The 13,717-nt window shown below is 41.5% G+C and overlaps 4 protein-coding genes and 3 pseudogenes across 4 annotated transcripts; 4 read left to right on the forward strand and 3 right to left on the reverse strand.

The window, feature by feature from the left end:
• The first annotated feature begins 106 nt into the window (after positions 1–106).
• LOC115483790 (26S proteasome non-ATPase regulatory subunit 13-like) lies at positions 107–1,645 on the forward strand. Its single transcript, XM_030226048.1, has 4 exons — positions 107–385; positions 440–553; positions 607–1,137; positions 1,199–1,645. The coding sequence occupies exons 1-4, from the start codon at positions 276–278 to the stop codon at positions 1,590–1,592; spliced, it is 1,149 nt and encodes a 382-aa protein (XP_030081908.1). The 5' UTR covers positions 107–275; the 3' UTR covers positions 1,593–1,645.
• Positions 1,646–1,807: 162 nt separating this feature from the next.
• On the reverse strand, positions 1,808–3,175 carry LOC115483791 (SUMO-activating enzyme subunit 1-like). The gene is made up of 4 exons (XM_030226049.1): positions 3,135–3,175; positions 2,906–3,070; positions 2,393–2,821; positions 1,808–2,331 (listed from the first exon to the last, which is right to left on the reverse strand). Exons 1-4 carry the CDS (start codon positions 3,158–3,160, stop codon positions 1,854–1,856), a joined length of 1,098 nt encoding a protein of 365 aa, XP_030081909.1. The 5' UTR covers positions 3,161–3,175; the 3' UTR covers positions 1,808–1,853.
• Positions 3,176–3,479: 304 nt separating this feature from the next.
• On the forward strand, positions 3,480–5,764 carry LOC115483789 (MAU2 chromatid cohesion factor homolog). Its single transcript, XM_030226047.1, is given in 6 exon segments — positions 3,480–3,777; positions 3,780–3,832; positions 3,910–4,281; positions 4,283–5,169; positions 5,230–5,290; positions 5,292–5,764. Coding segments are annotated over 6 exon segments (1,875 nt in total). The 5' UTR covers positions 3,480–3,680; the 3' UTR covers positions 5,697–5,764.
• A 303-nt stretch (positions 5,765–6,067) lies between these two features.
• LOC115483795 (zinc finger protein with KRAB and SCAN domains 7-like) lies at positions 6,068–8,309 on the reverse strand. The gene is given in 5 exon segments (XM_030226050.1): positions 6,068–6,951; positions 7,022–7,868; positions 7,870–8,025; positions 8,081–8,104; positions 8,106–8,309. Coding segments are annotated over 5 exon segments (1,788 nt in total). The 5' UTR covers positions 8,202–8,309; the 3' UTR covers positions 6,068–6,286.
• LOC115483794 lies at positions 8,307–9,167 on the forward strand (annotated as a pseudogene).
• A 155-nt stretch (positions 9,168–9,322) lies between these two features.
• Positions 9,323–10,725, forward strand: LOC115483792 (annotated as a pseudogene).
• A 682-nt stretch (positions 10,726–11,407) lies between these two features.
• LOC115483793 lies at positions 11,408–13,713 on the reverse strand (annotated as a pseudogene).
• Between the last annotated feature and the right edge of the window lie 4 nt (positions 13,714–13,717).

The raw sequence follows: 13,717 nt of genomic DNA on the forward strand, positions 1-13,717 counted from the left end.
ATATTTGAGAGCACATCAATTTTCTGATCTGGTGTGCATGAAAACTTACAAATTTATTCATTTATTAAAATTAAGGCACATTTCAATGTAAATCAGATATTTTACTTTTACAATATCACGTTCGCAAGTAATCGATATTGATATTATATCGATATTTTAGGCATCTCTAATTGTGATTTGCAATTTCACATTGCCTACTTCATACGCGCATATTTTTATACAAAATTAAATTAAATATATATTCAGAACATAGCTCAGCTCAGGATATAGCAACAATGTCGAATACGCAAGCGACAGTTACTGCATACTTGGCAGCACAAAAGAAAACAACAAACAAAGAGCTCGCTGCCGAATGGACTCTAATTGAAGAGCTGCACAATGAAAAGTAAGCGTTTTTAATTTTTTTTTAATTATATATAATATTTTGTTTTTTTTTCATGCTATGGAACGAGCTTACGATTAAGCTAGTTGCATTTGTGCGCCATGAAACTCTGCAGGACGAGAGCGCTCTACTGCAGCTGTACCAAAATTTTATCTCTACCTTTGAAACAAAGTAAGTTAAACCCGAATTAATCAAGGCTTGGTAAATATGATATATAATTGCAGAATAAATCCCTATGGTCTGATTCAAATACTTGAGGTAGTCGTGGATAATATCAGTGACAAAAAGGAGGCAATCGACTTTTTGGAAAAAATGAAGGATAAAGTTAAAATATGTGATGAAGCTGTCTGGTATCTGCAAGTCATGCAAGGCAACTTATATCTCAGCAATCTGAACGATCTTACTGCCACCAAGAAAATCATTGAAGAACTGCGTGATGTTCTCGAAGAAGCAGGCAATGTTACTCCCGTGCATGGCAAATACTATATGCTTGCCTCCCAATATTATCGTCGTGTGGGCAAGCACAGTGAATATTATCGTTGTGGCTTGCAGTTCCTGGGCTGTTCGCTGGACGACTACCCTCGCGATCAATGGGCGCAACAAGCTTTCTTTTTGGGGCTGGCCGCTCTATTAGGCGATGGCGTCTATAACATTGGCGAGCTATTGGCGCATCCCATTTTGGAATCACTTCAAAATACGGAAAACGAATGGCTGGTCGAGTTACTAAAGGCATTCAACATGGGCGATATTAATAAGTGAGTGCTCCTAAGTTATTTAATAATTTTAAATTAAATTTGTATTTGTCATTTCAAATAGATTTAATGAAATGAAAAATATTTGGTCGAAAATTCCCGATTTGGCTGCGCAGGAGGTTAAACTGCGCCAAAAGATTTCATTGCTCTGCCTTATGGAGATGACTTTTAAACGTTCGGCCATTGAGCGTGCAATTTCCTTTGCTGACATCGCCAATGAAACAAAGCTGCCACCCAAAGAGGTTGAGTTTTTGATCATGAAGGCTCTGGCTCTAGATCTGGTGCGCGGCGAGATTGATCAAGTGGCTGGGGTAGTGAACATGTCTTGGGTGCAGCCACGTGTTTTGGACCGCACGCAAATTGTTGGAATGGCCAGTACACTGGACACATGGATGGGTGCGATTACAAATATGGAAAAACTTATGGAGAATCGTGCTGCAGAAATTCTCACAAATTGATAAGTTTTCTTTTATTTCCATTTGCTTTTTGTATTAAACCAACATGCATAATGCAAAACTTAACAATTGTTTTACTACCAATTTTCTCTAATGATAAAAGAGAAAAAGAAACGAGTTTCATCAGTCTGTGTAGAAGAGTTTGCAAGGATGTTGCAAGTTCTCTTTGATAGTGTTGTCTTAATATCTTGAGTATAAAATTAACTTTTTAAGATAAATTATGAATGAAGTTTTACTTTATTTATGCAATAAAATTGGCGTCAATTAGTTGACACCAATTGCTTCCACATAACCCATACAAGTTTCCGGATTGAATATAAATAAATTGCGATGAGGAGCTTCCATTTTAGTCACTACTTTAATAATCTCCTGAGCTACAACGCCACCAACGACAGCGACTGCTGGCGATATTTGTGCAAAAAGTAAGCCAAGTGCATCACTGGTCAGTGCAGAGTTTGGCACAAGCTCGTCTCGGATTTGTTCCAGCAAAGCAATATCTGCTTCTCTGGTCTTATAGTTGGGATCGCGATTATGTGTGCTGCGAAAGTTTTGCAAAACGCGCAACAGTATGATGCCTGGTCCATCGCGCTTCAACTTGCGTTGATAGTTTGGGGCATTAATATTGAAATCCAGCCAATTGGAATAGGCTGGATACTCGACTTCGCGTTGGACTGGTGTGGAGACCGTTTCATATTTAACCTTCTCATTTGGCTTCGATATTACCTTGTACTTGAAAACGTTTCTAAAAATAATGAATACACAATATTAAAGAGGTCTTTCTATGTGGACTTCAAACCACTTACTCTACGTAGCTATGTTTCTGTAAACCAGCATAATGAAAACCAAACATGCCCCAAACATCAGTGGCAAAAAACTTAACGCCCAACTCCCGGCAGATTGTATCAATTCGCAACAGTTCCTCGTTGTTTGCCCCGTTAATAACTACAACATCAAATTGACCAAAAAAGTCCGCATTCTTCTCGATCAATGGCTGCGTATCCGCAGATATGTCCACCATGGGATTAAGAGCTCGAGCGCGCGTTAATGAGGCTTCGGCGCGGTTATTTCCTAATTCTTCACGTGCCGCCAAAAATTGTGAGCAAAAATCTTCTTCGGTGACCAATTTGTCATCATGCAATTTCACCAAGTTAACACCGGATAAAATGATATTCTTAGTTATTTCAGCACCAAGCCCATTCAGACCAGAAATCAGTATATTGGCTGTGCGCAGTCTAAAAAATTATGTTTATTTAACATTTATTACTTTTAATTGATTTAAAAAAAAATGGAGATAGCCGGCTAACCGGCAAACTAACCTTTTTTGGGATTCCAAGCCCCAAAGTCGAATTTGTCTATCATATAGTTCATTTTCTGCATCTGTGAGCTCAACGCCAGTCCCTTCTGCATTTTTCTCAATGTCCATTTTCATATTTTCACGAAAATTTATAAAAATGTCGCAAAAAAGATGAACGCCAACAATGCTAGAGAAGCAAGAATATTGCGAAACTATCGATGCGTCATGAATAAGATATCGGAATACCGTACCGTACAACCACTTGCATAGAAGACATTGCATTACTCAGTTTTTATGATCATTTCATTTCAGATAACGGAGACTAACTTATGAAATTTGACAATTTCAAAATTTCGATATCGTGTTCGCGGCACAATTGCTAAGTGAAGCATATATCACTTTTGACTGTTGATTAAAGGTACTACGGTTCTAGTATTTTTATTTGGCGCAACTATTTTCTTTTATTTAAAGGTGCTGAAGAAAAAATTAATTTTTTATATTATATAAAGTTGATTTGATTAATATTCAGTTTTGGGATTAGCTTAAAAATTCATTTTATAGATCGTAACTTAAATAACTTAAAATATGATGTATGCATGTAACAATTCTTATCGAATTTCAAATTGTGATTTATTTTTTATTTTTTACAAAATAATTTATCGATGGTGTACATAGCAACATTGCGCCGCAATGTTTATCAACACTGATTAACAACCACATTACCCACGCAGCGGTAGCAACAACAACAAAATTACGCGATAAACAAAACGAAGCCGATTTCCTAGCAATTAAACGCAATGAGTGTTGTACACACAACAGCAGCTTCACAAGATGCCTGTTATATATCGCTGCTTGGACTCGCCGAATACTTTCGTACCTCACAGCCGCCAAACATTAAAAATGCATACAATGTTTACAGGCGCTCTTCACTTTTCAGCCGCCTTCAAAGGTAAGTGTACTACAAGTGAAAGTCAATAACAAATACAACAAATATCCAAATCATGGATATTGACATCTTCTATTTAGGTGGAGGCGCGTACACACCTGCAAATGGGACAAGTTCTAATGGCGTACACGTGTAACATAGAATTGGCGCGTCGGCATTTGGAACAAGCATGGAACATCGCAGAGCCACTTATGAATTTTGATGATGTTAAATTTGATACTGCCTCACTACTCGCCCAGCTGCATTTAAAAACGGAGCAGGGTTCACATGCCAAGGCGATGCTGCGACGTGCCGTCGAACTATCACAAAACAATGTTTATTGGCATTGTAAGCTTTTACTGCAACTGTCCCAAATCCATGCGAATGATCGTGAGTATTCGCTAGCCAGTGATTTGTTGGCTGTTGGAGCCGAATCGGCTGAGGAGGCGGGCGCCACATACCTTAAAGTGCTGTTTTTTGCTCTCACGGGCCATGATCTTAATGATTGAACGGAAAACGAACGACGTACTGGCTTTGCTCAATTCAGCGGGTCAAATCATTGACAATAATATACCTAATCCTCATCAAAAGGAGTATCTGAAAGTGTTCTTCCTGGTGCTACAAGTGTGTTACTATCTGGCCCTTGGCCAGGTGAAGACTGTGAAGCCCAGCTTAAAGCAACTTCAAATGTCTATACAAACGATTATGGCACCTAATTGGCCAAGTGACGAGTCGATCTTTGGTGGCAATCAGTTGGAGATGTTTGTCTGGCTTCCCAAGGAGCAGCTTTATGTACTTGTCTATCTGGTAACTGTTTCGCATTCAATGATGGCTGGCTATATGGATAAAGCGCAAAAGTATACGGAAAAGGCGTTAACACAAATTGAAAAACTGAAACTTCAGGAGGACAAATCCATATTATCCGTATTTAAAGTCATTCTGTTGGAACACATCGTGATGTGCCGTATGGTCATGGGTAACCGCGAGCTGGCCATACGTGAGATAGCCGCTGCACGCGATGTGTGCCTCGCTGTGCCACATCGGAACCTCCTCAAGCGCCATTCGGCACAGCTGCATTGCCTTATCGGTTTGTATTCCATGTCAACGAGCTTCTTTGAACACGCAGAACGACAGTTTTTGGTATGCGTGAACGAGACGACCGAGCGGGATCTCAAGCTCTTTGCCAATCTCAATCTGGCCATAATTTATCTGCGCACAAAACGGGAGGCTGACCTCAAACAAATACTCGACGCCGTGTCCACGGAAAATACGCACACTTACAGCAGTCAAGCCTTAATGGGTGGATTTTACTATGTACAGGGATTACACGCCTTCCACAAGAACAGCTTTCATGAGGCCAAGTAAGTAGAGAATGATATAATTTTAACGTTTATAATGCAATAAACTAATTATTTATACAGACGCTTCTTGCGTGAAACGTTAAAAATGGCCAATGCAGAGGATTTAAATCGCCTGACCAGCTTGCTCCCTGGTGCTGCTCTCACATGTCTTCCTTAGTATAGGCAACTCCAAAGAGAGTATGAATATGGTAACGCCAGCCATGCAATTGGCAAGTAAAATACCTGATATCCATGTGCAGCTATGGGGTTCGGCGATACTGAAGGATCTGCATCGCATGTCCAAAGATGCGCAACACGAGAAGGAGGCGTATGCCAACCATGTGAAATACTCAGAAAACCTGATTGCTGATCAGCGAAAATGCGTTCAGAGTGCGCACCACGAACTGGTCAATTGGTTTCAAGGCAATCCGCCTGTCACCAGCAACACATCACTTAATCCTTCCGTCGCTGTTGCCACGACGGAGGCGTCCACATCAGCGATTCAAACGCCGCAGCAACCGGCAGCGCAGTACGGACAATTCTATTAGGCGACCAACTTCATGTATCGAATCATAAGCATTTTAATAACTACTGTTGTAAGCTACAAATTAAAGACTAAGGAATGCTACAAAATTATTTCATTTTTTGCAATAGAACTGGGAAACAATCGAGGTATCGATAAGATATCAGTTTTATGTTTCGAAACAATACAATCTTACGCATATTGTCTAGCTTATGCGTTGCGAGGCCCCAATTGTATATACTCCGCATAAATATCGACAATATCAGTAAGCCCTAATACTATTGATAATTTCCGACTTCACGAATATCGATCGACAGTAAGAACAGTAAGCCTTAACTTTCTAGTGACAGACTAGTCCACCAAGCGATCTTCGAATTATAATCGCATTTATTTGTCTTTTTATCTTCACCCACTATATAACAATAGCAAGGGAATATTTATTAAACTTATGTTCTACATACCCTTCAAATGGATTATCGATAAATACAATCGATTCAACCTGACAACTCCTGTTGCTAACTATTGAGAGTATTTCAGCTAAATTTTTGCCTTTACCAGCTCTAGTCTATGCAATACCCCCAGCTTATTTAAAAATCCATTTGTGAAAAAACTAGCCTACAGTAAATCAGTTGCATCCGACTCTTCCTCATCAGCCTCTTCCAGTGTCGACGCGTTCCCGTTCTCCTTGTTACTCAGCAGGGTGAAGTGGACCAGGCGCTTGTCATCCTGCTCGTGCATTGTTAGATGCGTGCGCATATCGTTCATCGTTTTGAACTCCTCGCTGCACACCGGGCAAATGTAGATTTTGTCGCCTTGATGAGTTCGCTGATGCATCTGGCAGTCGCCACGTTGCGTAAAGCTTTTCGAGCAGAAGGGGCAAACGTAAGGACGTTCCCCCGTGTGTGTACGTCGGTGATTCTTGAGAACATTGAGAGCTGTAAAGCGCATGGGACATAGATCACAGGCATAGGGCCTTTCGCCGGTGTGCTTGCGCTTGTGCTTAGCCAGGGAACAGCTCGTCGTAAATCTAGAGGAACAGACCTCGCACTGATAAGGCTTGACGCCAGTGTGGGTGCGCCCATGAGAAGTTAGCTCCGCTTTGGTTACAAAGGAATGATCGCACAGAGTACACTTAAATCGCTTTATGTCCGAGTGTCGCATCTTGTGCTGTCGCAGATTCGCATTTTGTGTGAAGCCCTTACCACAGACATTGCACACAAATGGTTTCTCGCCGGTATGAATGCGCATGTGATCTCGCAACGTAGACAGCATAGTGAAAACTGGAATGAAAAGAGCAAGTTTATCAATTTACCAGTTTTCAACATTTTGTCATCTGGTTCATCCACTTACCCTTCTGACACACATTGCACTGATTGCGTAGATTCCGTTTGTGTGTCTGCACCATGTGCCTGCCCAACTGTTCCATGGACTCACAGCGCAAGCCGCACTCCTGGCATATGAACGCGCCATGCGTGGCCTGATGCTCGGTTAGATGATCAAGCGAGACGAACACTCGCTCGCATTCATTGCACTTGAAGTTGCGATGGGTACAGCTGTTCTGCCTTCGATGTATGATCAAGGATTTTTCCAACGCAAAGCCCGCATTACAACGATCACAATGGAACTTCGCCTTTAGCTCATCGACGTCGGCTGCGGGTGTAGGCTTTGATTTCTTTGCATCCAGCTGCTCCTCCAGCTGAGTGCGCGTGGACGTTGATTCTGAGTCCTGCTGAGTCGATTGCTTCTCTTTCGAAACTGGCTCTCGTGAGATGTATGTATCACCATTACCATTGCTAACAAGCCGATATTTGTATTCCTTCTGTTTGGCAATAGTTTCCATAGACTGTTCAAGCAACTCTCCCGTATTCTTATTGTATACCATTTCCGTCTCGAACTTGATGTTGTCTTTTTCCACGTGCAATATTATATTTCCAGCGCTGGCCTTGGTCGGTGTGTCATCTGTTTCTTGCTCCTCGGTAAATTCGTAATCATATTCTTCCTCCTCCTGACCCTCCTGTTCCTCGTCCTCCTCCATTACAGGCGTTGTCTCCGGCTGTTGGTGCTCTTCATTACTTGTATTTTGCTCCGCATCTGTTTTTGGTACTTCATCCGTTTGTGCCTCACTGCTGACTGTTGCCGTTACATACGTTTGCGATGAGCTGTCGGATGTGGAGACTGCTACTCTAGTCGGAAGTGGGGACCAGTTGATCGGACTCCTCGGGCAGTGCATTAGGCAGCAGCTGTCGCAGCGTACGATTAGAGCTCTCACATTTCAGTTTAAATGAGTAACAATGGTTTATTTCGCTGATGCAGCTAAGGCAAACCCTGGCTGGCAAATTATCCTCGCGTCGCGGCTGTCAAGGGGAGAAACAGAAACTGAGCTTGAGACGTTGCTTTGTTTCACCATACCTTAGTGCGCGTGAATTCCCGCAAACATATCGACCAAGCAGCTGCCAGGACCACCATCGTAGATGGACAAAAATGGACCTGAGAGACTTAGGCAAGTGCGACAAATCTTCTCCACATCCATTTTGCAGCAGTCGTGAGAAAACGCTACAAACAAGAACTACATTTAATGTCGTTGCCAGATTGGTTGACATTAATATTAGAAGGTGCTGTCATTCGTATACTTTATTGAACTGAGTCGTACATGTGTATGTCATGCAAAAATCGAAATTAAATGTGGACTTAGAAAAATGATCAACCAGATTGTATAACCAAAGCGTTTATTATTTTAATCAGAGTTTTTTCCACTTTCAGCATAAAATATTAATCATTTATTATAATTTTATCATATTTACGCTGATAAGGTGCAGGCTGTAATATTGCCAGATCGTGCAAATAGTGTTGCCCATTGAAAGTATAGCTCAACATAACAAAATACAGCCGGTGGGTCTATTTTAACAGATTGAAATCCAATTGAAGCACAAATAAATAACTATTATGAACGATATAAAGCGTTTGAAGGAACAGCAACGCGGAGAAACATCCCGGCTTCGACGGTTATTTGGATTGCATGACCCGAGCTCTCTTTACGGGCTTGGCATCGTTTTGCTTAGGTAGGCATTTCATGTATTGTCAAAATAATTGCATAATATTTATAATTTTTAAAGGATTTGCAGGGACCTACTTCGTTCAAAGGCAGTTCAAAGCAAATTACGCTATCCAGCTAAGTATAACGTACTATTTTCCTCATTGGTAGCAACGGGCGTGGCATATCAAACCACAAGTAACGCACCAAATCCTGTCAAGCTGCTTGGATGGCATTTGAGGACAAACACACGGTGCTCAAAGAAGAAACCTACTAACAAAAAATATATCAAAAATTTATAGTTTAAGTCATGAAAAGTCTGCGTCCGTTGCTGCGCGTCACCCAACTGCGTACATCAACACTTCTTATACCACCAACGCGTTCACGGTACACACAGCATCAAGGAGTCAAGGGAATACGTAAGCGCAAGAGTTTCTACGAGGCTCAAATACAGGCGGGTATGCGCGAGCAAATGAACCTACTGTTGTGAATACAGGGGGCATGGGGTTTTTGGATGATCGGTGGGTCACAGTGAACTATATGACTTAATCTCATATTAAAGTATGGTTTTACAGTGCATATGATGAAGTCGTAGGGGGGAGCCATGCGCATCAGGCGTGATGTGGCCATATCCCAGCACGTATTTATCCTGCAACCTTATATCAAGTGGTCCGCCAAGCGCCACTACGCCCAACAATGTGACGCCTGATGATCAGTTAGCTGAGGCGACAGCGCTTGTCCACTCATTGCCTAACTGGCAGGTGGCTCGATCCCTCAAGGTGCCACTGGAAAGTCTGGAGCGTACAACGCTCTTTGGTAGCGGCAAACTAGCAGAGATTAAGCAACTGCTTACGCAACTACGTCAAGAACGGCAGGTCAGCTGCTTATGTGTCAGCAAGGGCACGCTCTCGTTTGCTCAAAAACAATTCCTCGAGGCCGAGTTTCAACTGCCCGTGCTAGATCGCTACTCGTTGGTCATACAGATCCTGCGTCTGCATGCGACCAGGCTCGGAGGCCCGTCTACAGGTGGCTATGGCAGAGTTGCCTTATATATGGGCGCAGGCCAAGGATGCCAGTGTCACACAGATCCGACGTCAGGGCTACTCTCTAAGTGATATGCAGAAGGAAATACTGCGCTCCAGGGAGCGCAAATTGCGTGCGGAACTAGAAGACGTTCGCCGTCAGCGGCAGCTTCGGCGCCAAAAACGCAAAACAATTAAAACTATCCTACTGCAAGCGGTTGTTGGCTATACAAATGCGGGGGAAGACTTCATTGATAAAGGCGCTCACCAAAGAGGATGCATTGCAGCCACGCAATCAGCTATTTGCCACACTGGATGTGACGGCGCATGCCGGCTATCTGCCCTGCAATCTGCAGATCATCTATATGGACACTGTGGGCTTTATGTCCGATTGCCGACGGGATTATTGAATGTTTCGTGGCCACATTAGAGGATGCAATGCTTGCGGTAACTATACAATTTTGTTAGTATAAATACATCTGGTAATCAGTTTTTCTTTTAGGATATCATTATACATGTGCAGGACCTGTCACATCCCTGTCATGCGGCCCAACGGGCCCATGTGGAGTCCACACTGCGAGCCTTGGCATTGAGCGTATCCGGCGACAATGCGAATAGCGGAGAATTGCCTCCGATCGTTAATGTTTTAACAAAAGTGATTTGCTTAAGCCGAATGCTCAGATAGCTGTACTAACCCAACATGAGAACACGAATATTGGTCACTTAACCTCGGCGCGCAATCACACCGGCCTGCATTCGCTGCTTAAGGATGTAGAACAGAAAGTTTTGGCCGTGACCGGACGGCGTAAATTGCAAGGTGCGTGTGCCCAGTGGTGGGCCGGAGATGGCTTGGCTCTATAAAAATGCTGCCGTTGGTGAAACCAAAGCGGATGAGCAGAATGCGGAAAAGATCCTCATGCAGGTCGTCATTAGCCAGTGCACCTTAGACCAATTCATGCGCGAATTTTGCTAGCTAAAGAAAAGTATCCTCTCTTGCCTAAAATGGGAATAAATATATTTATTCTTAATTTCAGTTTGGTTTTATTTTTATATAATATTTTGCAAGGGCGCAACTAGCACCAATTTAATATATGTTATTTTTGCTATTAATGTAGTGTATAAATTAGTGTATTGGTGTTCGGTTTCTATAATATACATTTTTATATATAAAAATTAGCTACAAAACACTTATACCACAAAATATATTGTTTTTTTTAATGTTTAAACAAAGAACAAAATATTGCACTTTTTGTTGCTAGACTTGTATTTGTGCTACGGTTGCTCACGTTTGTTTTATTTTGTTTGTTTCGGTTTTATTTTTCAGGAAATTCCTATACATTATAAAAATATTGAGAATATATCAAACTATATATATATAAATATATATATATATATATATATATATATATATATATATATATATATATATATATATATATAATATATATATATATATATATATAGACATATACATGCCAGCTCTACAGAGAATATAAACTAGAATTCATTTGCTTATTAAAAGTGCATTTCAATTGGCACTTTTATGCTCCATGACAGAAAATACCTTTGGGAATTTAATATTCTAAAAACAAGAAAGGAGAGGCCATGGCAAATTTATAAATACTTCTCCATTGAATAAATAACTGACAAAATAAACAGCTTATATGTTTTATAATGGTTGTATACCTTTGTGCATATAATAAATGGAACTTATCTTAAGTAAAATTTTCTATGTGTGTTAGACCTGTCAAAAACTGTTATCAAAACTATATAACCAACTGTTACACCATGCGGCAGCCATCATTAACATAGTTAAGATTTCAATTAAAAATTATGCTAAGCTGTCAGGTGCCAGATAATCGCATCAATATTAGGACTAAAGCGAACATTAAAATCGCTGTTAACATAGCTATGTAGTGCTGAGTATAGCAAGATTTTAGTGCGTTGTTAGTAACATATATATGTTCTGTTAGCAATAAAAATCACATGTTAAATAACAGTTCATGCTCTTGCTAACATTGCATTTAAGGTTAAGCTCACATTGTTAAACTTAGCTTAAATGACTTGACTTGAATTATAATAAGCTAATTGGATGCAACGACAAACACAAACATTGACATAACTTTACATTAGTTGAACATTTGGTTGCTTAAAGTAGAAAACCCGGCTATTAGATATAAACATACATGTAAATAACTTAAAACTACACAAATGAAACATATAACATAACATTAACATACAATAAATTCATTTACAAAGGTGTACGAGGAATGCATCGAAGTCTACAAATTAGTTAAATGGTTGTTAAAATAAAAGGGAAGTTAGGAACTAATACATAAACTTTGAATGGATCTCCGTGCATAATTAAATGTTTGCTCTCGTTGGGATCTCTAGCTTTATGAAAAAACCATGTCTTCCTTGGACAATGTAAGCAGTAAATCATTTTTTGTATGGCAACAATTTAAAACTAAACATTATGAATTATAATAAATGCTTAAAGGACTAAACAAAATACCCTCGTATACACAAATGCTATATTCCCATATATTTTCCACACACGCACACTCGCACTCTTACTTACATACACACACACACTTGAGTACACTGACTACGCGACTGAGCAGAAAGTTGCTAACAGCCACAGTAGAAATTGCCAAATGGGTGCGACGAGCACAAAAACTAAGAGTATGCAGATGATGCGACAATTCTTGAGCAGGCCGACAATGGATTGAATGAATTGTGATATTGTACTATGATCCTGGGTCAAGGACATCGTTGTAGGCAGCGGCGTGGAGGCAGTCGCCAACCGCTTGCCATTTGTCAGTTATAATTTGGCCATATGCGATTGCGCCTGCTCGTTGGCAGCCATCGAGTATTGGGTAAATGGCATTAGCTGGCAATACTCCAGCAGCTGCAGCTCTAGTTGTCTGAGGCACTTCATCGGTGTTGCTGCAGCGATGCTCATCAGGCCCGTTTCTCGGGACTTATGCAGATAACCGGACTGTATTAGTGCATAGATGGCAATGTTCAGATTGTCCAGGGCCAGACAATAGGGATGGACATGTGAGGCGGTGCCGCCTGGTTGCTGCAGCAGCTGTTCCACATGCTCTTGCACGCGAACCAACAGATCCTTCGAGTTGAATTCGCCAGACATCTATATAATGAAAAACCCAAGATAATAGTTAACATATTTCATTTTCTCTGTAACAGTTTACTCACCTGTCGCAGCGTCACCGCCAGTTGATAATAGAGACAGAGAAATGGAGCCAGTGCAGCCAGTATGACCCTGGTGCATTCATTATCCTGTACACTAATTCTGCCCGTGTGTTCGTGTAGCTGCACAGCACGCTCCTCAATCAGCAACTGCAAATGCGTTTCAAACTCGACCGCCTCGCGATTCGATTCGACGATGAACTCATGCTGAAACAGTGCATCCATGCTGCTCACATGATTGTGCAGTGCAGCTCGTGTCTCTTGGTACGTGCTCATGTTGTCCAGTTGCTGCTGACGCCGCTGCTCCTTGAGCGCTGCAAGCAGCAGATAGGCGGGTCGAGCCAGCCAAAACAGGCACGGATTTATGTAGAGTTGCAGCGCAAGCATCGGCACAGCTACCGCCATCGTTTGTGGACACAATGCATGGGCCTTCAGCCGTTTGACATCGATCTGTGCCGCCAGCTGCTCTGCAGCTACTGGCGTGAATTGAAGTTTGGCTACACGAAATTGCAAAATGTTGCTATGAATTTCGATAGCATCAATGACGTCCGCCTTGATGCTGTTCGTGCTGGTGCTGACATGAGCGCCAAGCTTCTCAAATATTCGCTTTAAATGAAGAATACCTCGGGAGAGTTCATCCAGATTGACGCTGCACTGTCCATATAGCTTGCTGGCATAATATAGACTTAGCAAATTAATGTGGTGGTGATGACAATGCGTCGTTGTTGCTGGTAGATTATCTCGTTAGCCAGCTGTTTCACCAACTCGATCTCCTGACGA

This window comes from Drosophila hydei, unplaced genomic scaffold, assembly GCF_003285905.1.
Source record: "Drosophila hydei strain 15085-1641.00,03,60 unplaced genomic scaffold, DhydRS2 tig00000056-arrow-arrow-pilon, whole genome shotgun sequence".
Classification (NCBI taxonomy): Eukaryota; Metazoa; Arthropoda; class Insecta; order Diptera; family Drosophilidae; genus Drosophila; species Drosophila hydei.

Coding starts and splice junctions, on each gene's coding strand:
- LOC115483790 (XM_030226048.1), top strand. CDS start 276: ATGTCGAATACGCAAGCGACAGTTACTGCATACTTGGCAGCACAAAAG. Junction 386..439: donor GAAGAGCTGCACAATGAAAA/GTAAGCGTTTTT, acceptor TTTTTTTTTCAT/GCTATGGAACGAGCTTACGA. Junction 554..606: donor ATCTCTACCTTTGAAACAAA/GTAAGTTAAACC, acceptor ATATAATTGCAG/AATAAATCCCTATGGTCTGA.
- LOC115483791 (XM_030226049.1), bottom strand. CDS start 3,160: ATGTCTTCTATGCAAGTGGTTGTACG. Junction 3,071..3,134: donor TCTATGCAAGTGGTTGTACG/GTACGGTATTCC, acceptor TTGCTTCTCTAG/CATTGTTGGCGTTCATCTTT. Junction 2,332..2,392: donor CAGAAACATAGCTACGTAGA/GTAAGTGGTTTG, acceptor CATTATTTTTAG/AAACGTTTTCAAGTACAAGG.